The sequence below is a fragment of the Pecten maximus genome, chromosome 16 (assembly GCF_902652985.1).
Source record: "Pecten maximus chromosome 16, xPecMax1.1, whole genome shotgun sequence".
NCBI classification, from domain to species: domain Eukaryota; kingdom Metazoa; phylum Mollusca; class Bivalvia; order Pectinida; family Pectinidae; genus Pecten; species Pecten maximus.
Genome location: NC_047030.1, coordinates 21,814,058 through 21,839,327, shown reverse-complemented (window position 1 = coordinate 21,839,327; position 25,270 = coordinate 21,814,058). Strand labels below are relative to the sequence as shown.

General features: G+C 37.5%; 3 protein-coding genes across 3 annotated transcripts; 2 read left to right on the top strand and 1 right to left on the bottom strand.

Annotated features, from left to right (window-relative positions):
- Positions 1-184: 184 nt before the first annotated feature.
- Positions 185-13,118, bottom strand: LOC117345082 (retinal guanylyl cyclase 2-like). The gene is made up of 8 exons (XM_033908028.1): positions 13,055-13,118; positions 8,071-8,220; positions 7,572-7,723; positions 5,673-7,072; positions 5,061-5,198; positions 4,717-4,815; positions 3,464-3,555; positions 185-1,579 (listed from the first exon to the last, which is right to left on the bottom strand). The coding sequence occupies exons 4-8, from the start codon at positions 6,688-6,690 to the stop codon at positions 1,319-1,321; spliced, it is 1,608 nt and encodes a 535-aa protein (XP_033763919.1). The 5' UTR covers positions 6,691-7,072; positions 7,572-7,723; positions 8,071-8,220; positions 13,055-13,118; the 3' UTR covers positions 185-1,318.
- Positions 13,119-14,251: 1,133 nt separating this feature from the next.
- LOC117344697 (hyphally regulated cell wall protein 1-like) lies at positions 14,252-15,727 on the top strand. Its single transcript, XM_033907525.1, has 2 exons — positions 14,252-15,111; positions 15,259-15,727. Exons 1-2 carry the CDS (start codon positions 14,252-14,254, stop codon positions 15,725-15,727), a joined length of 1,329 nt encoding a protein of 442 aa, XP_033763416.1.
- Positions 15,728-15,814: 87 nt separating this feature from the next.
- Positions 15,815-16,861, top strand: LOC117344696 (hyphally regulated cell wall protein 1-like). The gene is made up of 2 exons (XM_033907524.1): positions 15,815-15,876; positions 16,141-16,861. The coding sequence occupies exons 1-2, from the start codon at positions 15,815-15,817 to the stop codon at positions 16,859-16,861; spliced, it is 783 nt and encodes a 260-aa protein (XP_033763415.1).
- The last annotated feature ends 8,409 nt before the right edge of the window (positions 16,862-25,270 follow it).

Here is a 25,270-nt window from a genome sequence, read left to right as displayed (position 1 = left end):
ATATTATTATGTTAGGGTATCATTTCAATCTAATCTGGATTTCCAGACGTTCTTTGTCCCTTAAATAACACTTGAGACGACTCCATTTTAAGATATCAATTATATACTAACATTAAACGTTAATATTTTCTTACTCGGATACTACAAGGGAAAATGATAAAAAAATAAAAAATAAAAACACTAGTTATTCAAGACCGTCAACGTGTAAATACAAATGTACACTATATTTTATCTAAAACAATTGTTAAAAAAGTTATATCAACTTATATTAACCATGCTTGTCCGGGTCGGATTGAAGCGCTCGAGGGGCCTTACTGTGGGAGGAAACTGGGAAAAACCCACAATGTCAGGCAGGTGACCTCATACCTTTCACGAACCCGGTCGTCTAGGTGAAAGACAAGTGTCTTACTACTGTACCACAGTAGTATTGATAGGGTTGACGATTGAGGTGAAATGTATTTGAGAGATGTAATACATCTCTAAAACATCCATAAACTATAAGGTAATAAAAGTTATACAGAGAATCCCTATGTAAGCACATAATATAAGATATTTTTTCCATCAAATATTTCAAAAGCTTGCCTTTCTCAATTTCATAAGCTGATGGAACTGGTCTGAAGGGAAAAAAAATTAATTTCGAAACAGTTCATATTGATTTTTTTATTTTTTTTATTTTTTTGAATTTGGCTCCAGAACAATTTGATGTATAAATTATTATTGTATAACTAGAGTATGTACAAGTTTTTGTCAGCAAATGCGTGAACTTGTCTGCGTGAAAAAGTATCCGGCGTTACTTCAAACAATTGTTTTTCGCTATACTGTTTTTATTACGCAAACAAACATAAGTGCTTTTTCCTACATTGTGATTATTCCGTTATTTCGGAAAATGCATCAAAACAATTTCATTGGCAAATTTATGTAAATTCATGAGAACATGCAGTATTTATCCGGTCAAATTCATGTCCTTCTGATATCATAAGCCTCATTTAACAGCCACATTACTTCCAGCTTGAGTACAGGTCAAATTACGCTTTATATAATATATTTCTTTTGATACTCCAACTTGCATCGGAAAGAAATGGCGTCTATAAATTGTGACGTCAGCGAAGATGGTTTGATGTTAAATCAAACATGAATGAATGGAATGACGATTGAATAACATATTTGAATGATTGTATCAGACGCCGCAGAAGATACGTATATTTTTATCATCATACAAAAGAATGATTATAAGAATATTTACTTATGCCATCTTGGGGACGATGATAAAACTTTACATGGCCTTCATCAACCTGATTCTTTCATGTAGTGTTTGTATCTATTCGTGTTGACTATCATTAAAGCTACCATCAGAATCAGAATAGGACGATTCACTCATCGATATTGACTCGTTGAACTGGCCTGAAGGAGTCATCCAGTATGGGGAGATGTATTTGACCTTCTCCTTGTCGAATATGTAGATCGCTTTCTCCGCAAGCTGAATGGGCATAGAGTTTTTACCTCGGAAATCGTGATGGTTGGGGTTACATACAGATACTCGCCGGCCAAGCAACCACTGCGTAGACAAATACCTACCATCCTGCGAGAGGAAAAAATACATATTAGAAGAATTACAAGTACCTACCTTCTGCCAGAAAAACTTATCAAAACAATGCTGTATGAAGGGCGCGGCGATGTATGATAAAACTATATCCTGTCGTTGAAGTGAATAAGATTTGCCAATTTGAGAACACACATTTTACTTGTGAAGCAATGTACATGTAATTTCATGTTAGGAGAGAAGAGGGGGCGGATCTTGGCGTCTACAACTGATGATTTTATTTTATTTATATTAATTAATTAATTTCTTTCTTTCTTTATTTATTTTATATTATTTGTATTTATTCATTTTATTTTATCAATTAATTAATTTTTATTCTATTTTTTTTTCATTCTTACTTTGATTATAGTTTTTTTTTTTAAGTTTGAGGTTTTTTTTCATCTTTAACTAACATAAGCTTGTTACAAAGTAAGTAGGATGTTTTTAAAATTGATGCTTTAAAGAAAAGATGCTGTTCAACCTATTGTCTAGTATAGCAAAATGTCACAAGAAGAACCATCTATATAAAAGATAATAATGCCGGAATAAATATGCCGGAATAACCCTTATTCCGGCATAAACAGATATTTTCTTCACAAGTCTCTTTATCATATACATCATTTCAGTACTTCTTGATCAGCAGAAGAAAGAAAATTCAAACATAAAATCCCAGCATCAGCTGATGGTCATCTTGAATATCTGAGTTCAAAATGGAGCACGTACATGTATAACTAGAATCAACATCGAACATGTGCCTTTAAGCCTCTCTATGTTTTGGTTTATAGATATGAAACTTTATCAAGCTAAACATCATTATCCCTTATGACATTATCTGTATGATATTACCTTCAAATATGATCAGTTACGTCAGAAATTAATAAGTACATGTATAATATGTAATAAACATCTAGAAATACAACGTGAATCGAGTTACATCCCCGTATGATAAACAGGAAAACATGGGTTTGTTTATCCAATGCCGAAAAGTTCCACTGCCATTTCATGGTGGCTTTTCACGTATAACCTATCTTATTTTTTTTTGTCTAACAGACTAACATTGACTCTGTAAGCCGTAGATGATGTTGTAGTTTTCCCCAACACTTTCCTTTTCCTTCATGGCAGCTACAAGTATGTCTAATCGACCTTGGTCTTCTGGTGCGTGGTTTTTGTGGCCGCCAGTCCGCCATTTTCAAAACAAACTAATTTGCGCATGCCTACACGACATATTATCCGCGGCTCATTTACATATAGAGAGTGGAGCACCGAGTTGGAGATTCCTTGTAATCAGTTGGTAGTTTCTCAGTTTAAATTTCAGTTGTGAAGAACTACGGTCTTGATTCTCACATTTAGGATATGTATTTTATCATTTATCTCATCTTTGTATTTTAACATAATATATATGTTGCAAAAACACAGAGAGGCTTTAAGTCAAGTAAAAATCATCACTAGCTCATGAGGAGAAATACTGATAACGAGCTCTATCTGTCTAAATAAAACATGACGTCATCTTAAATATCTCGATCAGTTAAAACAATCTGAACATATTCATAAAGTTTCAATACGATCTCTAAGAGACAGAGGGAACGTCCAATGAGCAACTTAGATATTGATTGATAACCAGATAGAAAATAAATTTGACAAGCACAGTAATTAATGACCATGTTCAAATTTTTGCAAGCCCAACCAGGCTTATTATTGATTATGTTCAAACTTAAGCAAGCTAAGCTAGACCCATTAATGAGCATGTACTTTAAGCATCATCACTCCCCCCCCCCCCCCCCCCCCCCCCCCTATATCCACTACTTAATTCCAGAGAAATAGCGAAAATAAGAAAATGTTTGTATGAGACTGACGGAATGTCTGCCTGTATGGTGCGACTCTTACCGTACATATCATCATTCCTCTTCGCTCGATTTGGTACTGATGCTCCTGTCGCAGTATTGTTCCAACGTCCTCGCTAATGTGGATTCTGTTTGCTGTGTAACAAATAATGGGGAACATAATTGGAAACTTGAATACATGTTAAAAACAAAAAACGAAAACAACAATAAAGACAAAAAAACAAGAAATATCTTTTAAAAAGATAAACGGCATAGTTTTAATGCTGGTGGTTATAATATAAAACTGCTGGTGAAACAAATTAACGAACTAATGCGTTTCAGCAATGATAACAAATCAGTTTGAATCATTTTTGGTGATAATAAGACTGCATTTGAATCAGGAATATAATTTCATTATGTGTCATTTGAAAAGACTTTAACTTTGTTACGTTTTAACTGCAAATCTGCATTTCGCATTTACTGCTACATTGACCAATCACATACTTCATCTTGACCAGTAACGCCACCTGTCGCGTCATATCCTGGGCCAAAAGAATACTATACGGCTATGCCGAAAAATCCAAACCAAGTATGCTTTTTTGACATCGAAGTTCAAATTTCGTACAACGATTTAATATTTAAGTAATACTTTATGTCGGCAGACCCCATTAATGTGATCGCAGTCTGCACTATTACATTTCGTGTTTGAAATACGACCCGAGTTTGCTTGGTTATCAAAGAAATTAATATTTGTCCTGGATTTCTTTGATCTGTGCATCCATTTGGACGTCGTGTCACCAACATGGAACTGTCCAGTAGATTTAGTTTATTGCCCTGGATTTCTTTAAACTGTGCATCCATTTGGACGTCATGTCACCAACATGGAACTGTCCAGTAGATTTAGTGTAAACTGAGACAACATAATCTTCTTTGATTCATCATTTTGTTGTCGCTGAGGTAATCTTCCTAGAGATTATGCAAGCATGCACGATAACTATCTTACTTTGATGATGCAAATTTAACAGGTACTAGAGTTATCTCCCCTCGTGATACCCGTTAACATGTTATTTGTATGGGGGAAATAACTTGGCTTGTGATAGTTAAATAATTTGAGAGAGTCGTCAAACACGTGAGTACTGTTTACCTATTATATCCCTCCCAACTAAACATAAAAAACACTTCCGGTGAAGGACGAAACAAGTTACTAAATACAGTACACTAACATACAAAAATGTCAGATTCCGGTTGCCTCCTTGATGGTTATTACTCATCAACACTCGTATCTATATCAAAAACATATATGTTCATCATACTTACCGGTGCAGTTCTTCTGTAGTTGTCTGGTCATATCCACAAGTTCTCCGTATATGTGAAAACGAGGCTCCGGATGTGACGACAATTTATACAAACAATCGGCTAAAAATAGAAACAGCAGTCTATTGACATCTTGGATTTAATGACTACATAAAAATACTTCATAAAGCAGTATTTTATGTTTCGGTAAAACTTTTATCAACCCTCCTACATCTGTTATCTATATTTATACTAATTACACAAAAAGACGACAAGGCTATCACGTATTTTCTGCATTATCTTGTTAATAGACGTTAATATGCAAATTGTTAACAACCACAATAAGAAAAATATTTGGTTGAACGTACACACGTGTATGCTTATACGCATACGTAGTTTTGAATCCGGAAGTGCGTCTATCTCCAGATCACTGCACGAAGCCCGGATGTCCAGCGCCATATTAGCTATCTCGGATACATGTCGAAGTGCATGCTGGGATTGTGCTCCTGGAATAAGATTTTAATTAGGAAAAGGCAAATATATGATAATCACGTATTCCCTATCTCTAACACAGTCCACGAGCACAAGTATATGGCATATATCTCAAACACTGGTGCGCCACACACATCTCGAGCCTCAAACACTGGTGCGCCACATACATCTTGAACCATGCGCTTCGTCTCGAACACCTGTTCGCCAGACACATCTTGAACACTGTCACGCCACATACATATCAAACCATGCGCTTCATCTTGAACACCGGTGCGTCGCATACATGTACATCTCGAAAAACATTCAAGAGAAAGATTACTTATAGGAATATCCAAATTGATTGGCTAATCGCAAATCATGTTATCACATAATTATTTATTGGAATTTGAAAACATATATATAAAGTGTGTGCTTATAATTTTATATAGTATCCGGAAGAAAAAACAAATAGATCACAATAACGTACCGGAAGTAATACAGTCACTTACCGGAAATGACGGAGAACATGTTTATGTTTTTACACAGAACGTGGACATCGTAAAGCTTGGTCCGCTCCTCCAGGATCTGGATGAGACATGTGACCAGATTGATTAGTTGATCAGGTTCGTATACGGCCACCAGGTCGTTTAGATGTATAAAGTCACACATAAACAGCGTGGCACTGTCAAGCGTCCCGAATGTCACATCAGGCTTGACACACTTGAGAATGGGTACGTTGATTGGAACACCGTCGTACCGTTTAGTGTGTTTTTCATCTTCGGTTGAGATAGTTGATATTGTAGGTTGCACAGAGCTTTTTTTTAATGTTTTGACCAGAGATTCGAAAGAACTTTTCAAACTGATTTTATTGCTGTTTTTATTGTTTTTGTCTTGTATTTTACGTTTTACGCTTGTGCATACTTTATCGGTTCCATTCATTACCAATTGTATGTACTCCGGGGGTACCACATCCAGCAAAATGACAGATATTCTATCTTGCTCTTCCATCAATTGTTTATTCAGTCTGTCCTCGACGACCCCCAGCGCCAATAACCTGTTCACTGTGAAATGGTGCAGGACACAAACGATACCGAAGAGTACAACGCATGATAGGAATAACATGGTGTATATTACGATTTTCTTAATCGCGTCGCTGTGTTCCTCGTTTATCCTGTTGGTCAGACTAGAAAACAAACCTTCTGACAACGCCATAACATTATTAATAATGCTTGTCAGCTCAAACTCTATTTCTTTACAAGTCATAAAATTTTGAGAACTGTTTTCGTGCATGTCGACTAAGTCCTTGTTTGGAAATATTCTTGTGTTTTGTCCGAGTGAAAACAGAAAATTCCATTCCTGTGGTGTTATAACTTTCACACCACGAAAACCCAGCACTATATTGTGCGCCCTAATGTTGTTGATGCCCTGCATTATGGCGTTATTGTAAGTGCTACGAAGACTGGTTTCGTTGCTACTGATCGCTATAGAACAGTCTAACTTGTTGTAGATATCAACTTCCTGAAGCATTGTCAACACTTCTAAGGCTTTGTCAATTCCTTTGATAGACACATCTGTTGTAAAATGACTCTGGCGCGCCACCTCTATCAGATTATCATATATGAAATGCGTCAATAATTTATATTTTGGGACAAAGACCGGGAAAATTTTGCCATGTGTCCGCCTCAAGTCTTATCTCAGACAGGACATGAACAAATCGTACTCGAGTTTTGATAAGTGTTCCTAGAATAAATGATGGATTCTCAAAATCATGCCCGAGTTTGGATATCGCCCGGTCGACCTTCAGACGGAATTCATGATAGGATTGATTTATAATGGTTGCCCGAAGTTCCATCTGGATGTTCATCAAAACGTGTCTAAGCAGTGATATATCTTCCAAATAATGACATCTCTGCAAAATAAAAAAAATAAAACTGGAACAGAAGATGTTTTATTGGGTTTTTTTTATCAGTGAAATATCAGAAAGAGCAACTAGAAATAACGTTTTAAAATATTTTTGACCAATCACGACGGTCCTTTTTCTTCACCGCATTGAAATCCGCCGGTTCTCCGGTTCAGATCCAATCGAAGCGAATGTAAAAAATGTGTTATTTTGCTGCTTTTCTGCAATATACATTGCAACAGTTTGTCATAAAATGCTCATTTGATAACAGTTATACGAGCAAACGTTGCCTGGTAACGAAATGTCGTTAAGCAGCCCATTCAAAATGTCGCTTTCTTAATTTCAAGCGGCACGACGTGAGAACACCAAAAGAGAAACCCACTGTGCCTTCTTGGGGACAGCAAACCTTTACTTAAGCGAGTGCTCTGTAACTCACGCTTAGTTGCGCTGGGAAGAGTCATTGTGTGTCGACATGCACGGCATAGAAAACCTGTCGGTGTATCCTTACCTGTTCTAGGACATGTGGCTGCTGATAGACGCTGACTACATGGTACAGACACAGACTCAGTAGCAAACTGTATATACACACAGCCACCACCAATTGTCTCAGTCGTGTGCGCTTCATCTTCAGCATCGTCTTCATCTGTTCGGACGTCTCGCCTGTCGAAAGAGTACAAAGCGTCAGATCAAACAGATGGAACAAATCTGTATTGTCTTTTGTCATATTGTTATACTCCGATGCAATCAGTAGCTAGCATACCTTAGACGTACCCCCAAACTCTTTTACACAATTTATCTTGTGAGATTTCATCAAAAGTAAATAACTCTCTAAAATTGTTTCAGAGTAGTAAAACTTACTCAATCTCTGAATTTGTAAGAATGTTATTATGGATATTATTTCTAAATCAGATAATGATATACCGATAGTTCTGGCCCTTGATGATAAAAGCACAAAATTTAGATTTGTACTGTTCCGACAGATATTTGTTATTGGTCACAATACATACCTGAGATAGATTGGGACTCGAGAGCCTTAAGCGTGAACTTCAGATCAGTGTTTGCCTCACTATCGGTTACACTTCCGTTGTGGAGGGAGCGAATGTTATTACAGTGAATGTCGTAAAGTTCCTGAAGGACACCACTATGTCGGGGTATTGCTGTAAAACAAATGTTAACAGGGATTTACCTGTAATGCTGTAACATAAATAATTACAGGGGCAAAAAAGTGAGGTTGTAATATAACACACCAATTTTACAGGGACAAATATTTGATTCTGTAACATGCCACACCAATGTTTACAGGAACAAACATGTGATGCTGTAACATACCACTCCAATGTTTACAGGGACAAACATGTGATGCTGTAACAGACCACTCCAATGTTTACAGGGACAAACATATGATGCTGTAACAGACCACTCCAATGTTTACAGGGACAAACATGTGATGCTGTAACAGACCACTCCAATGTTTACAGGGACAAACATGTGATGCTGTAACAGACCACTCCAATGTTTACAAGGACAAAAAGTGAGGCTGTAACATACCACCAATTTTACAGGGACAAACATGGGATGCTGTAACAGACCACTCCAATGTTTACAGGGACAAACATGTGATACTGTAACATACCACTCCAATGTTTACAGGGACAAACATGTGATGCTGTAACATACCACTCCAATGTTTACAGGGACAAACATGTGATGCTGTAACATACCACTCCAATGTTTACAGGGACAAACATGTGATGCTGTAACATACAACTCCAATGTTTACAGGGACAAACATGTGATGCTGTAACATACCACTCCAATGTTTACAGGGACAAACATGTGATGCTGTAACAGACCACTCCAATGTTTACAGGGACAAACATGTGATGCTGTAACATACCACTCCAATATTTACAGGGACAAACATGTGATGCTGTAACATACCACTCCAATGTTTACAGGGACAAACATGTGATGCTGTAACATACCACTCCAATGTTTACAGGGACAAACATGTGATGCTGTAACACGCCACACCAATGTTTACAGGGACAAACATGTGATGCTGTAACATACCACTCCAATGTTTACAGGGACAAACATGTGATGCTGTAACATACCACTCCAATGTTTACAGGGACAAACATGTGATGCTGTAACACGCCACATCAATGTTTACAGGGACAAACATGTGATGCTGTAACATACCACTCCAATGTTTACAGGGACAAACATGTGATGCTGTAACATACCACTCCAATGTTTACAGGGACAAACATGTGATGCTGTAACATACCACTCCAATGTTTACAGGGACAAACATGTGATGCTGTAACATACCACTCCAATATTTACAGGGACAAACATGTGATGCTGTAACATACCACTCCAATATTTACAGGGACAAACATGTGATGCTGTAACATACCACTCCAATGTTTACAGGGACAAACATGTGATGCTGTAACATACCACTCCAATGTTTACAGGGACAAACATGTGATGCTGTAACATACCACTCCAATGTTTACAGGGACAAACATGTGATGCTGTAACATACCACTCCAATGTTTACAGGGACAAACATGTGATGCTGTAACATACCACTCCAATGTTTACAGGGACAAACATGTGATGCTGTAACACGCCACATCAATGTTTACAGGGACAAACATGTGATGCTGTAACATACCACTCCAATGTTTACAGGGACACAAACATGTGATGCTGTAACATACCACTCCAATGTTTACAGGGACAAACATGTGATGCTGTAACATACCACTCCAATGTTTACAGGGACAAACATGTGATGCTGTAACACACCACATCAATGTTTACAGGGACAAACATGTGATGCTGTAACACGCCACATCAATGTTTACAGGGACAAACATGTGATGCTGTAACATACCACTCCAATGTTTACAGGGACAAACATGTGATGCTGTAACATACCACTCCAATGTTTACAGGGACAAACATGTGATGCTGTAACAGACCACTCCAATGTTTACAGGGACAAACATGTGATGCTGTAACAGACCACTCCAATGTTTACAGGGACAAACATGTGATGCTGTAACAGACCACTCCAATGTTTACAGGGACAAACATGTGATGCTGTAACAGACCACTCCAATGTTTACAGGGACAAAAAGTGAGGCTGTAACATACCACACCAATGTTTACAGGAACAAACATGTGATGCTGTAACATGCCACACCAATGTTTACAGGGACAAAAAGTGAGGCTGTAACATACCACTCCAATGTTTACAGGAACAAACATGTGATGCTGTAACATACCACTCCAATGTTTACAGGGACAAACATGTGATGCTGTAACATACCACTCCAATGTTTACAGGGACAAACATGTGATGCTGTAACAGGCCACATCAATGTTTATAAGAACAACATTTTATATTCGTTATCAAAAAATTCGGATGCGACCACGTGACAATACAACACGAGTTCTAACTCCGTTTTATAAATAGGACCAACGCCTAGACGTCATTAACACCATTTTCGTAGGAAAATATTTCAACAAATTTTCATTATGATAACCAGAAACACAACAATTCGTCTCTTCGATCATATAACAGGAATTTATAATAAGATTTATTGCCTGTTTTATTAAAGTAATATTAAGGAAAGATGATAAAAATCTATATTATATGTATTAGATACTACGTTTCTGTATGGCACTTTATATTATCATTCACACAATGTTATAACTAATGAATGTTAGATCCATATATGTCATACTCCAAAAGAAAATCTAAAGCATTTGATTGGCCAATCACCCAGCTGTGTTTTTTCTTTATTCTGATTCTTCACGGGTAATATAAAGTCACGCGCAGATTCTATAAAGTCACGCGCAGGTAGTATAAATTTAATGAGCTGTAACTCTCTGAAATGACGGGATCAACTTGCCTGCCACACAGTTTGTGCCACGAAACAGCCATTTGATACAGTTATATGGTCATTAATCGGTATGAACTATGTATATATAGATGATAATATTTATACTTTCTATTCAAAAAGGTACCATTTGTAAATCTTTTGACTACAAACACATGTGTAAAGCTACCTAGGTTTGATGAGCAAAGAAGTATGGTCGTTTCCGTTTATCGTGACCTAGGCCACGTACAGCGATAGTCTGGGCTAAGAATACTGGTAAAATATCACGTGACCCGAGTGATTTCCAAAGTACCAATATAGATCGTCATGGTCCATTGGCGCGCTGTGCGTTGTGTACGGATCAGGTAGTCAATCAATACCATATGAAATAAAGTAAAATTGACATATTAAAAAGGAATTTTACACTAGTCGACTGAGCTATCGCGGCCCCCAGACAAGGCACTAGGGACTGTACACAATACGCGCAAGACACCAATACATTAGAATACTAATTGAGAATTAGATTCAATAAAGCCAAAAATTAACTTAACTACATCATACGGCTTCTTCATCCTTCTATGACTGGTCAGTGATGCTATGGACCTAAAGTATTGATACATAGTAGTAATGAAGAAAACTCAATATAGTCGGAAAATGTACGTCCACATCTGAACTAATTTTAGCTTCCGCGATAGACGGATGCAAAAGCCATTGATCGCTTTTGTCATATTTCATTTAAACTTGTCCCGGAATCATCTTTCTAATTTTAATATCTGATTTAAAAATGTTAATATTTGATAATTCTCTTATCTAAAATGCTGAAATCCAAAAATGAATGTTAAAGAATTGAATTTGTCACCCCAAAACATTGAGGAATACACAAAGGAATTTGTTTTTAAAAGAACATTTATTTTGTAACTACTGTCTAAAAAATAACTTATATCTGGTGTTCAAAAGAAACATTTAACTACAAAATGTACCTATACGTAATTTCAGCTTAATTCAATTTATGTTTCTTTTACTTGGTAAAAATATTTTATTGCCACGAATTCTCATTACAATGTTCAAAATACAATAAGTAAAAAACAAGTGTTATGTATATAGTTATATGGGTGTGAGGAGATTACACATTACAGTTTAAGGGAGATAATAAAACTCCAGTATGTATCGGAGTTATTCCCCCTTTTGTAAATCTCTTGTGATAAAAAATTATAATTGTTAGAATACAGAAAGATTTGGAACAGGAAAGACGTGTTTATTTTCATTGCCTTACTATAATATCTGGAATGTAAATCAGCGAGTCCCCAACCAACCTCACAGTTCACTACACAAGCATTGTATACATATCATAAAAGTTGTAATTAGTTTATTGTTAGGGAGAGCCTTTGGTGGAAACGTTTCCTGACACTCAAGAGCCTTTGTTGGAAACGAATGATGATAAAATGATGTTGCTCTCCGAGGTATTTGTCTTTTCAGGAATGGAGACTAACTTCCTTGATAATATCGACCTTTTCACCACAACCTTGCCGTACTGATTAGCGTAGTAGTAATTTTGATAATGATCTGATAATTTGGTAATATTACCGACAAAACCAAAAATACCCGTGACAAAATCACATTTTAAGTGGAATTATCGACAAATAAAAATGGCCATGGCATGAAGTCATTCTAGATTTTTCAACAACGTAACTAATGCTACCAGAGATTAGTATAAATACTCCTGATGAAACTGCTCGCGCACGATTATATCCTGTTGTTTTTAACAAAATTCGCTGAATTTAAATTAATATTTATGTGTATATCAATGTGAAAAAAATATAAATATGCATTTGTAAACGAGAGCAAATGCCAAGGATTACAAGACAACATCGCATATATTACTGAAACAAATCAATCAAAAATTCTAACAACTAAAACATTTACTGAATAATTTGATATGTAATAGCTATCCTTTGCTATTTTGCTTATACCTGATATACATTTTTATTTCAATAATTTACGTTTTTCGCGTTGCCGTCCGATCGAATGACAATATCAATGACTGATGATTAAATTCATTAATTATAAAATTGAAACTTAATGTACTCACCAAAATGCGTCATGTTTTCCCCGTCCTTGAGGTTATTCTGGAGTGTGTTATAGTCATCATGTCGGTATATAGCTATAGTAACTATGACAACTGTGAGGTAAGTCCTCCCATTAGATAGTCCTCACCAGGCTTATTGTGATAATTACGGATAATTACAGCGCTACTCCAATTGATTTTCACGCACGTGGAACTTATCCCTTAAGTCGTGTGTCATTACAGAATTGATGCTATAGGTAGCACACCACAGTAAGACAGCCTGGCCATGGGCAATTTTTTTGTTAAGCAAATAACTCCTGTATTATGATATGTATAAAAAATGAAAAAATAAATGTACACTATAATTGGTATATCCAGTATGAAGTAGTACATACAGGCTTCACATTTATTAAAACAAAAATCAATAAATTGGTTCCGGATTTTAAATATCCGGATTTTCCGAACGTGTGTTTACACAGGAAATTTAGTTTCGCCTACAGCGCAAAATGGAAGCCCACAGAAAAGGTAAGATAGCGGAAAAACTTAATTTACAACATATGTCCAAACAAGATTAATTCTGTCTTTGGGATAGAGATATCTAATTTTAAATAGGTTTCAGAAAAAAAATTGTGTAGAGAATTGTGCCATTTTGGGTCAAATATCATAATATTTTGCAATTTTTGAGAATTTTTTAAGCTGTTACCATGGTATTCACAGCTCTAAAAATCACAGAAAATATCAGTTTACTTATCCTTCAGAGCTCTATTAAAATTGCAAATGTTGTACAGATTTCAAATATATATACTTTATTAGAGGTTATATGTAAGGTTAACTGGCAATGTTTACATATCTAAAGCATGTGCCATATTTTTCAGAATTTGGCATTTTTACTGTACACTGCTACCATATCGTTATACCTTTTCCGTTTAATAATCCTCCCATCGCGAGGATTTATCCGTTTGAAAATTTCATCTAATATTTGCTCCCAATATCGTACATTTTATTTGTTAAAGATACATGTAACAGGAATGTGTAATCCGTCAAACTAGTCTAGGGTTAACATTTTGAACAAAAATATATAATATTATAGATATAAATTACTAACCTTGACCAATTAAATTATCGGCCTTGCCAAAACATGGTGTTTAAAACGAAACCAAATTGTCGACCTTATCTCAAAATGGTCTTTAAACATAATCAAATTTTCAATATTGTCTAAAAATGGTCCTAGAAGCATATCTAAATTGTCAACTTTGTCAAAGTGGTCCTAAAAGCGGATTCAAATTGTCGACCTTTTCTGCAAACGGTCCTAAAAGCGGATCCATATCTTCGACCCTGCCTCAGAAAGGTCTTAAAAGCGGATCCAAATTGTCGACCTTGTCTCAAAAATGTCCTAAAAGCGGATCCAAACTGTCGAGTTTATCTAAATATGATCCAAATTGTCGACCATGTCTAAAAATGGTCTTGAAAGCGGATCAAAGTTGGCGACCTTGTCTAAAAAATGGTCCTGAAAGCGGATCCAAATTGGCGACGTTGTCTAAAAATGGTCCTGAAAGCAGATCAAAATTGGCGACCTTGTCTCAAAATGGTCCTAAAAGCAGATCCAAATTGTCGACCTTGTCTAAAAATCGTCCTGAAAGAGGATCCAAATTGGCGACCTTGTCTAAAAATGGTCCTGAAAGCGGATCAAAATTGGCGACGTTGTCTAAAAATGGTCCTGAAAGCGGATCAAAATTGGCGACCTTGTCTCAAAATGGTCCTAAAAGCAGATCCAAATTGTCGACCTTGTCTAAAAATCGTCCTGAAAGAGGATCAAAATTGGCGACCTTGTCTAAAAATGGTCCTGAAAGCGGATCCAAATTGGCGACCTTGTCTAAAAATGGTCCTGAAAGCGGATCCAAATTGGCGACCTTGTCTAAAAATGGTCCTGAAAGCGGATCCAAATTGGCGACCTTGTCTAAAAATGGTCCTGAAAACGAATCAGTATTTGCGACCTTGTCTAAAAATGGTCCTGAAAACGAATCAGTATTTGCGACCTTGTCTAAAAATGGTCCTGAAAGCGGATCAAAATTGGCGACCTTGTTTTAAAATGGTCCTGAAAGCGGATCAAAATTGGCGACCTTGTCTAAAAATGGTCCTGAAAGCGGATCAAAGTTGGCGACCTTGTTTTAAAATGGTCCTGAAAACGGATCAAATTTGGCGACCTTGTCTAAAAATGGTCCTGAAAGCGGATCAAAGTTGGCGACCTTGTCTAAAAATGGTCCTGAAAACGAATCAGTATTTGCGACCTTGTCTAAAAATGGTCCTGAAAGCGGATCCAAATTGGCGACCTTGTCTAAAAATGGTCCTGAAAGCGGATCAAAATTGGCGACCTTGTCTAAAAATGGTCCTGAAAGCGGATCAAAATTGGCGACCTTGTCTAAAAATGGTCCTGAAAACGAATCAGTATTGGCGACCTTGTCTAAAAATGGTCCTGAAAGCGGATCAAAATTGGCGACGTTGTCTAAAAATGGTCCTGAAAGCGGATCCAAATTGGCGACCTTGTCTAAAAATCGTCCTGAAAGAGGATCAAAATTGGCGACCTTGTCTAAAAATGGTCCTGAAAGCGGATCAAAATTGACAACCTTGTCTAAAAATTGTCCTCAAAGCGGAGCCAAATTTGCGACCTTGTCTAAAAATGGTCCTGCAAACGGATGAAAATTGGCGACCTTGTCTACCAATGGTCCTGAAAGCGGATCAAAATTGGTCCTAAGAGTGGAAACAAATTGATGACCTTGTCTAAAAATGGCCCTGAAAGCGGATCAATATTGTCGACCTTGTCTCAAAATATTCCTGAAAGTGGATCTGTATTGTCAACCTTTTCTCAAAATGGTCCTGAAAGCAGATCAAAATTGGTGACCTTGTCTACCAATGGTCCTGAAAGCGGATCCAAATTGTCGACCTTGTTTTAAAATAGTCCTGAAAGCAGATCAAAATTGTCGACCTTGTCTAAAAATGGTCCTGAAAGCAGATCAAAATTGGTGACCTTGTCTACCAATGCGACCTTGTCTAAAAATGGTCCTGAAAGCGGATCCAAATTGGCGACACTGACTTAAAATTGGTCCTGAAAGCGCATCCAAATTGGTGACCTTGTCTAAAAATGGTCCTGAAAGCGGATCAAAATTGGCGATCTTGTCTAAAAATTGTCCTGAAAGCGGATCAAAATTGGCGACCTTGTCTCAAAATATTCCTGAAAGTGGATCTGTATTGTCAACCTTGTCTCAAAATGGTCCTAAAAGCGCATCCAAATTGTCGACCTTGTCTAAAAATCGTCCTGAAAGCGGATCCAAATTGGCGACCTTGTCTAAAAATGTTCCTGAAAGCGGATCAAAATTGGCGACCTTGTCTAAAAATTGTCCTGAAAGCGGATCAAAATTTGCGACCTTGTCTAAAAATGGTCCTGAAAGCGGATCAAAATTGGCGACTTTGTCTAAAAATGGTCCTGAAAGCGGATCAAAATTGGCGACCTTGTCTAAAAATGGTCCTGAAAGCGGATCAAAATTGGCGACCTTGTCTAAAAATTGTCCTGAAAGCGGATCAAAATTGGCGACCTTGTCTAAAAATGGTCCTGAAAGCGGATCAAAATTGGCGACCTTGTCTAAAAATGGTCCTGAAAGCGGATCAAAATTGGCGACCTTGTCTAAAAATGGTCCTGAAAGCGGATCAAAATTGGCGACCTTGTCTAAAAATGGTCCTGAAAGCGGATCAAAATTGGCGACCTTGTCTAAAAATGGTCCTGAAAGCGGATCCAAATTGGCGACCTTGTCTAAAAATGGTCCTGAAAAAGGTTGAAAATTGACAACCTTGTCTAAAAATGGTCCTGAAAGCGGATCAAAATTAGCGACCTTGTTTAAAATGGTCCTGAAAGCGGATCCAAATTGGCGACCTTGTCTAAAAATGGTCCTGAAAGCGGATCCAAATTGGCGACCTTGTCTAAAAATGGTCCTGAAAGCGGATCAAAATTTGCGACCTTGTCTAAAAATGGTCCTGAAAGCGGATCCAAATTGGCGACCTTGTTTTAAAATGATCCTGAAAGCGGATCAAAATTGGCGACCTTGTCTAAAAATGGTCCTGAAAGCGGATCAAAATTGGTGACCTTGTTTTAAAATGATCCTGAAAGCGGATCAAAATTGGCGACCTTGTCTAAAAATCGTCCTGAAAGCGGATCAAAATTGGCGACCTTGTCTAAAAGTGGTCCTGAAAGCGGATCAAAATTGGCGACCTTGTCAAAACATGTTCCTGAAAGCGGATCAAAATTGGCGACCTTGTCTAAAAATGGTCCTGAAAGCAGATCAAAATTGGTGACCTTGTCTACCAATGGTCCTGAAAGCGGATCCAAATTGTCGACCTTGTTTACAAATGGTCTTTAAAGCGGATCAAAATTGGCGACCTTGTCGACCTTATCTCAAAATAGTTTTGGAAGCGGATCGATATTGTCGACCTTGTCTAAAATTCGTACTGATAGCGGATCGGTATTGTCAACCTTGTCTAAATTTCGTACTGAAAGCGGATCGATATTGTCGACCTTGTCTAAAATTCGTACTGAAAGCGCATCGGTATTATCAACCTTGTCTACAAATGGTCCTGAAATCGGATCCAAATTGTCGACCTTGTCTAAAAATGGTCCTGAAAGCGGATTAAAATTGGCGACCTTGTCTAAAAATGGTATTAAAAGCAGACCCAAATTGTTGACTTTTTCTACAAATGGTCATAAAAGCGGATACATATTGTCGACCTTATCTCAAAATGGTCCTTAAAGCGAAAACAAATTGTCGACATTCTATACAAACGGTCAAAAAAACGGATCCATATAGGCGACCCTGCCCCCAGAAAGGTTGTAAAAGCGGATCCAAATTGTCGATATTGTCGAAGAATTGTCCTTAAACGGATTCAAATTATGAACATTATCTAAAATTGGTATGAAAGCAGATGCAAATTGTCCTTTTGGTCTAAAAATTTGCACTAAAAGCAGACTTAAATTGTCAATTTTTTCCACAAATGATCCTAAAAGCGGATCCATATTGTTGACCTTGTCTACAAACGTCCTAAATGCGGATCCAAATTGTCGACCTTCTCAAAAAATAGTTCGAAGTCGACTAATCCTGGTATACTTTTTGACACTAAAAGTATAAGCTCGACTTATCCTGGTCTAGTTTTAAGGACCAAAAGTACGAGGTCGACAAATCTGATCCAGTTTTTAGGACCAACTTTATAGGTCGACAAATCCTTGTCCAGTTTTTAGGACAAACCTTTTAGGTCGACAAATCCTGATCCACTTTTTAGGACAAACTTTATAGGTCGACCAATCCTTGTCCAGTTTTTAGGACAAACCTTATAGGTCGACAAATCATGATCCAGTTTTTATGACAAACCTTATAGGTCGACAAATCCTTGTCTAGTTTTTAGGACAAACCTTATAGGTCGACCAATCCTTGTCCAGTTTTTAGGACAAACCTTATAGGTCGACCAATCCTTGTCCAGTTTTTAGGACAAACCTTATAGGTCGACAAATCATGATCCAGTTTTTAGGACCAACTTTACAGGTCGACAAATCATGATCCAGTTTTTAGGACCAACTTTACAGGTCGACAAATCATGATCCAGTTTTTAGAACCAGCCTTATAGGTCGACAAATCATGATCCAGTTTTTAGGACAAACTTTACAGGTCGACAAATCATGATCCAGTTTTTAGGACCAACTTTACAGGTCGACAAATCATGATCCAGTTTTTAGAACCAACCTTATAGGTCGACAAATCATGATCCAGTTTTTAGAACCAACCTTATAGGTCGACAAATCCTTGTCCAGTTTTTAGGACCAACCTTATAGGTCGACAAATCCTGATCCAGTTTTTAGGACCAACCTTATAGGTCGACAAATCCTGATCCAGTTTTTAGGACAAACCTTATAGGTCGATAAATCCTGATCCAGTTTTTAGGACAAACCTTATAGGTCGACAAATCCTTGTCCAGTTTTTAGGACCAACTTTATAGGTCGACAAATCCTTGTCCAGTTTTTAGGACAAACCTTATTGGTCGACAAATCCTGATCCAGTTTTTAGGACAAACCTTATAGGTCGACAAATCCTGATCCAGTTTTTAGGACAAACCTTATAGGTCGACAAATCATGATTCAGTTTTTAGGACCAACCTTATAGGTTGACAAATCCTGATCCAGTTTTGTAAAAATGTAAACTTTACCTATTTCACAACAATTGCGAAACAAGTTATAACTTATATTTATTACACTTGTTGGCCCAGATAGAAGCGCGCGAAGGGTCGGTGTTGCAGGAAACCGGAGTACACGGGGAAAACGTGTGCGGGCAGGTAATCGAATACATTTTAAGGTCCGATCTGGAATTCGAACCCTGGCCGCCTAGGTGAAAAGTAAGTGTGTCACCCGACCACCCAATATTCAAATTTTGAACGTCGAATGTCGTATGCAGAACTGGCTCGACATTAAAATTCCGAACGTTGATTGTCGTATGTAGAACTGGCTCAGCATTCGAATTTTGAATATCTAATGTGGTATGTCGAGCTGGAGTGACACTCAAATTCTGAATGTTAAATGTCATAATGTTGAGCTGGATGTTGAGCCAACTTCACAGTTACGATATTCTATTTCGAAATAATTCACATCAACTCAGAAGCAAGTATCATTTGTTAAAAAATTCGCAAAAGCATCAGAAAGCTAGATGGCATACTCCAGTATTCAAATAAATTTGAAACTGTGAATCATTCCAATTCTGAATGTTGAATGTCACATGTCGAGATGACACACCAAGAGTGTTCCAAATATTTGAATGTTTAATATATGTCGAGCTGGCTCGACATCCAAATTCTGAATGCTGTATGTTGAATGTTACACCAACTTCACACAGCCACTAGAATCGTATTTTTACAGATCATCTTTTCCCGCGGTGGCCGAGTGGTTAAGGTGTCCCGACACTTTATCACTAGCCACCACCTCTGGGTTACGAGTTCGAAACCTACGTGGGGCAGTTGCCAGGTACTGACCGTAGGCCGGTGGTTTTTCTCCCGGGTACTCCGGCTTTCCTCCACCTCCAAAACCTGGCACGTCCTTAAATGACCCTGGCTGTTAATAGGCCGTTAAACACAAACAAATAAACAAACTTTTCCAAAGACTTCGGCCATTAAATTAAGAAATATATTACAGTTTCCACTTTTGAACAAGGTCGTTAACTTTGATTTTGTTTTATGACCGTTTTGTACACGTGGTCCATCATTTGTATTCTCTTTTTAAACAATTTTAAGGCAACATCGTTAGATTAGATTTTCTTTAGACACAGTCGGTAACTTGAAATCTCTTTCGGGACACTTTCTAGGATAATTTCTGGGCAAGGTCGGTAACTTGGATCCTCTTTTTAGGATCATTTTCAAACAAGATCGGTTTGAACCTAGGATCTATCCAAGAGGTCAGGGCGAAGTTCCAAAAGTCGACGAAATTGTTCTCCGTGTGGAGATAGAGGTTCCATTTTTACACGCCCATAATTCAGGACGTAGGTCTCAAGGTCGGGTCGGATATTCCAGCTCCAGGGCGAGGTTCCAGTCGGCGTCTTTACCACAGGGGCTTGGCACGACTTTATAAATGATAGTCCATATATATATATACACATGTATACATTATATATGTATTGTCACTATTATACATGTACATACATATATGGACTATCATTTATAAAATCGTGCCAAGTCCATGTGGTCAATATGTAAGAAAATATGGAACCAGCTTTATAGGACCAATATGACATATTTAAAAACATGAAAAACATATTTTCTTAATCTGGAAATTACCATTCTTCAGTCACTCTTTCGGGAAATAGACGATCGGGTATTAAATTTGCGAGTTATAAGTATATACCTATTTTTCGTAGAAACACAAATGAGACGAAGATGTGGTAAACATATCATGTAATCATGATTTTCTTCCATATTGACGTTAGATTTTCTTTGTTTATGTAGATTTATTCAGAATAAAGACATTTCAGATTCAATAATCTCCAGAACAAGTATCCAACACGTTACACTTAAAAGTGCATTCCTTCGTTTGGACATCAGAAACATGCACATTTTAATTGGTGAAATCTATGTCCGAACGATGATTATATGAGTGTTTGTGCCTACAAGTAATGAAATTAACGCGGAAATGTACAGGAAAAATACGTATTGTAAACAAATACTGTATGTCTTTGCGGTAATTAGTGATAAGAATTTTCAGGACTTAAAACTTAAAGAGGCTTACCCGCAGACGGACCGGTAAACGGCACATCTCCGATCACTAAATAAACTTCAGTACACGTTTCTATGTGACAAAATTAGAGGCTTTCCGACTTTATTTCTTGAAAACAATTACAGAATATGTATTTAAAGACGTTTTAAAACTCAACCCGAGAGGGAAATGTATGGAATATAACGGCAAATCTTCATTTGTAAATCGCCGCTGCCTTTGAAGTTATCACTGTGCGGCACTGTGCACGTGCTTGTTTCTTTGATGTGTCAATCAAATTAGACTCCACTTTATAGCGGGGACTTATTGCGGGTTGCGATTAAATAAATAATATTTAAAAAATGAGGTTTTAATATCACTTTTCAGCGTTTTATAAGGAAAATAAAATGAAAAACTCAACAATTCCAACAATCTGTCATGTGTAAAAAATCGTTTTCTATTAGCCAATTTTTCTGATCTCTCTGCGGGCAAGCCTCTTTAAGAACTTTGGTTTATCTAGAGAGTAAAACAGCCTCATTAGTGTAAAGATTACAACTTTTACTACTTGAAAAAAATATACATATTTTCCAGTAAGTTTAATTCTGACGACCTAAACTTTATTCAAACGAAGGAATGCCCCTTTAAATTAAATCCTTCAATTTCACTGTTTCGATATATCGTCAGTATTTCGCTTAATGACAAGAGAAATGACTGACAATGTTTATCGGATATAACTCAAATACTTCAAATGTACTTCTTTGGAGTACTCATATTACATTGCATTTCCAACATTTCCAACATTTCCAACAGATTAGGTCTTTGAGGAATTAGCGCCCCACGTTATTCTCTATAAAATATAATTAGTGCAATGCTTCTAGTGCGAAATGTACGTCTACAATTTCTTGAAACCATGGACACAACTCTTCCGCTTATTTTATTAACACCAACAGGGACATCAAGCTGAGTGATGACGAAATTTATAGTGATGATCTGTAATCCGACAGGGACAGCTTACCACTAGCAGATGCTAAGTTGATTACCACTTATTAAGATAAAAAGAGCAGGCTAGGTTGACCCGTTTAGATAAATTTTGCAGTCCTTCATTACAGCATACTTCTGTCCCCAATATAAGGTCTCTGGGTATCTTGGTTATTGAGAACTCGTCGTTTAAATATTTAAACACGTTTGACCCCCTGTGACCTTGAATGTGATATTTGAATAAAATTGGTAGTCTTTCATTCCAGCATACTACTGGCCCAATATCAGATCTCTGGGCCTCTTGGTTATTGAGAACTCGTCGTTTAAATATTTTAACACGTTTGACCCCTGTGACCTTGAATGCGACATTTGAATTAACATCGTAGTCCTTTACTCCAGCATGCTATAGGTCCAATATCAGGTCTCTTAGACTTTTGGTTACCATGGCTATACTTTGTCGAAAATTTTATGAGGCTAAAAATAACAACACCTTCTTGTCAGCTTCCTTCCCTTAACATCCTCATCAATTTTCAACTCAATGGCACCAATAACCTATGGCGGCAATCTTGGATATCGGATCTACCCGAAAAATAATAACTCTTGATCGACACAATCTCCGGACCATTTAAGGAAAGTTTAAGTTGAAGACCACGGGTGGAACTTGAGAAGTTTGAAATAGGTTCTTTTTTTTTTCAGGAAAACCATGACTTACGAGGCCGAAAAACGGCAACAATTTGTCGGCTACTCTTCCTTAACATCCCTACACATTTTCAGCTCAATAGCACCAATGGAACAAGAGAACAAGAGGCCCATGGGCTTTAACGGTCATCTGACAAACACTTACAGCAGGGACACACACCTAAATCCAGCATCTTTACCACAAGTTATCTGTTCTTAGACAGTTATGTTTCAGATACAAGAGATCCCAGAGGGATCTTGGCGCCCACCATTGAATGATCTTTATAGGTTCCATGTCAGATTGATCTTTTCCCTACTTTTCCCTTCCTCTAAGTCTTACTGATCTGTGTAAATTCAGAAACAGCCCTCTAGTACTTTTCAAACAAGGGGAACCTATATACAGAATTTAAGATTTAGCTATAATGGCTGTCTGTCGGCCATGTTGTTTTCGTATTGGTCCCAATATGCAAAACTAGGCACTGAGGGGAACCTACATATGAAATTTGAGAAAGATCCCTTCTGTTCTTTCACAGAAAAAGCGATAACAAATTTCAATTGTCAAAATCCAAGATGGCTGCCTGTCAGCCATGTTGTTTTCCGATTGGTCTCAAAATGCAATATGCATAACTAGGCACTGAGGGGAACCTGCATATGAAATTTCAGAAAGATCCCTTCATTACTTTCACAGAAATAGCGATAACAAACTTTAATTGTCAGAATCCAAGATGGCTGCCTGTCGGCCATTTTGTTTTCCGATTGGTCCCAAAATGCAATATGAATAACTAGGCACCAAAGGGAACCTACATATAAAATTTGAGAAAGATCCCTTCAGTACTTCCTCAGAAATAGCGTTAACAAACTCCAATTGTCAAAATCCAAGATGGCTGCCTGTCGGCCATGTTGTTTTCCGATTGGTCCCAAAATGAAATATGCATAACTAGGCATCAAAGGGAACCTACATACGAAATTTGAGAAAGATCCCTTCAGTACTTCCTCAGAAATAGCGATAACAAACTCCAATTGTCAAAATCCAAGATGACTGCCTGTCGGCCATGTTGTTTTCTGATCGGTCCCAAAATGCAATATGCATATCTAGGCACCAAGAGGAACCTACATATGAAATTTGAGAAAGATCCCTTCAATACTTTCTCAGAAATAGAGATAACAAACTTCAATTGTCAAAATCCAAGATGGCTGCCTGTCGGCCATGTTGTTTTCCGATTGGTCCCAAAATGAAATATGCATAACTAGGCACCAAAGGGAACCTACATATGAAATTTGAGAAAGATCCCTTCAGTACTTCCTCAGAAATAGCGATAACAAACTCCAATTGTCAAAATCCAAGATGGCTGCCTGTCGGCCATGTTGTTTTCTGATCGGTCCCAAAATGCAATATGCATATCTAGGCACCAAGAGGAACCTACATATGAAATTTGAGAAAGATCCCTTCAACACTTTCTCAGAAATAGAGATAACAAACTTCAATTGTCAAAATCCAAGATGGCTGCCTGTCGGCCATGTTGTTTTCTGATCGGTCCCAAAATGCAATATGCATAACAAGGCACCAAGGGGAACCTACATATGAAATTTGAGAAAGATCCCTTCAATACTTTCTCAGAAATAGAGATAACAAACTTCAATTGACAAAATCCAAGATGGCTACCTTTCGGCCATGTTGTTTTCCGATTGGTCCCAAAATGCAATATGCACAACTAGGCACCAAGGGGAACCTACATATGAAATTTGAGAAAGATCCCTTCAATACTTTCTGAGAAATAGAGATAACAAACTTCAATTGTCAAAATCCAAGATGGCTGCCTGTCGGCCATGTTGTTTTCCGATCAGTCCCAAAATGCAATATGCACAACTAGGCACCAAGGGGAACCTACATATGAAATTTGAGAAAGATCCCATCAGCACTTTCTCAGAAATAGCGATAACAAGAATTGTTTACGGACGGAGGGACGGACGGAGGGACGGACGGACGGACGACGGACCACGGACGCAGGGCGATTTGAATAGCCCACCATCTGATGATGGTGGGCTAAAAATTTGGTTTTTATCCATTTTGGCTTAAAGAAGAGTAGAATCTTAAAGCAAAATTTCAGCCAAGTTCCCCTTTTTGGGCCTCACTCCTTTGTCCCCAGGGGCCAAACCAGCCTCAATTATATAAATTATGATTGCCGTCCCTTATGATATTTCAAACCAAATTTGGTTGTTATCTATTAAGGTATTAATTAGTAGTAGAGTTTTAACGCTAAATTTCAGCTAAGTTCCCCTTTTGGGGCCTCACTCCTTTGTCCCCAGGGGTCACACCA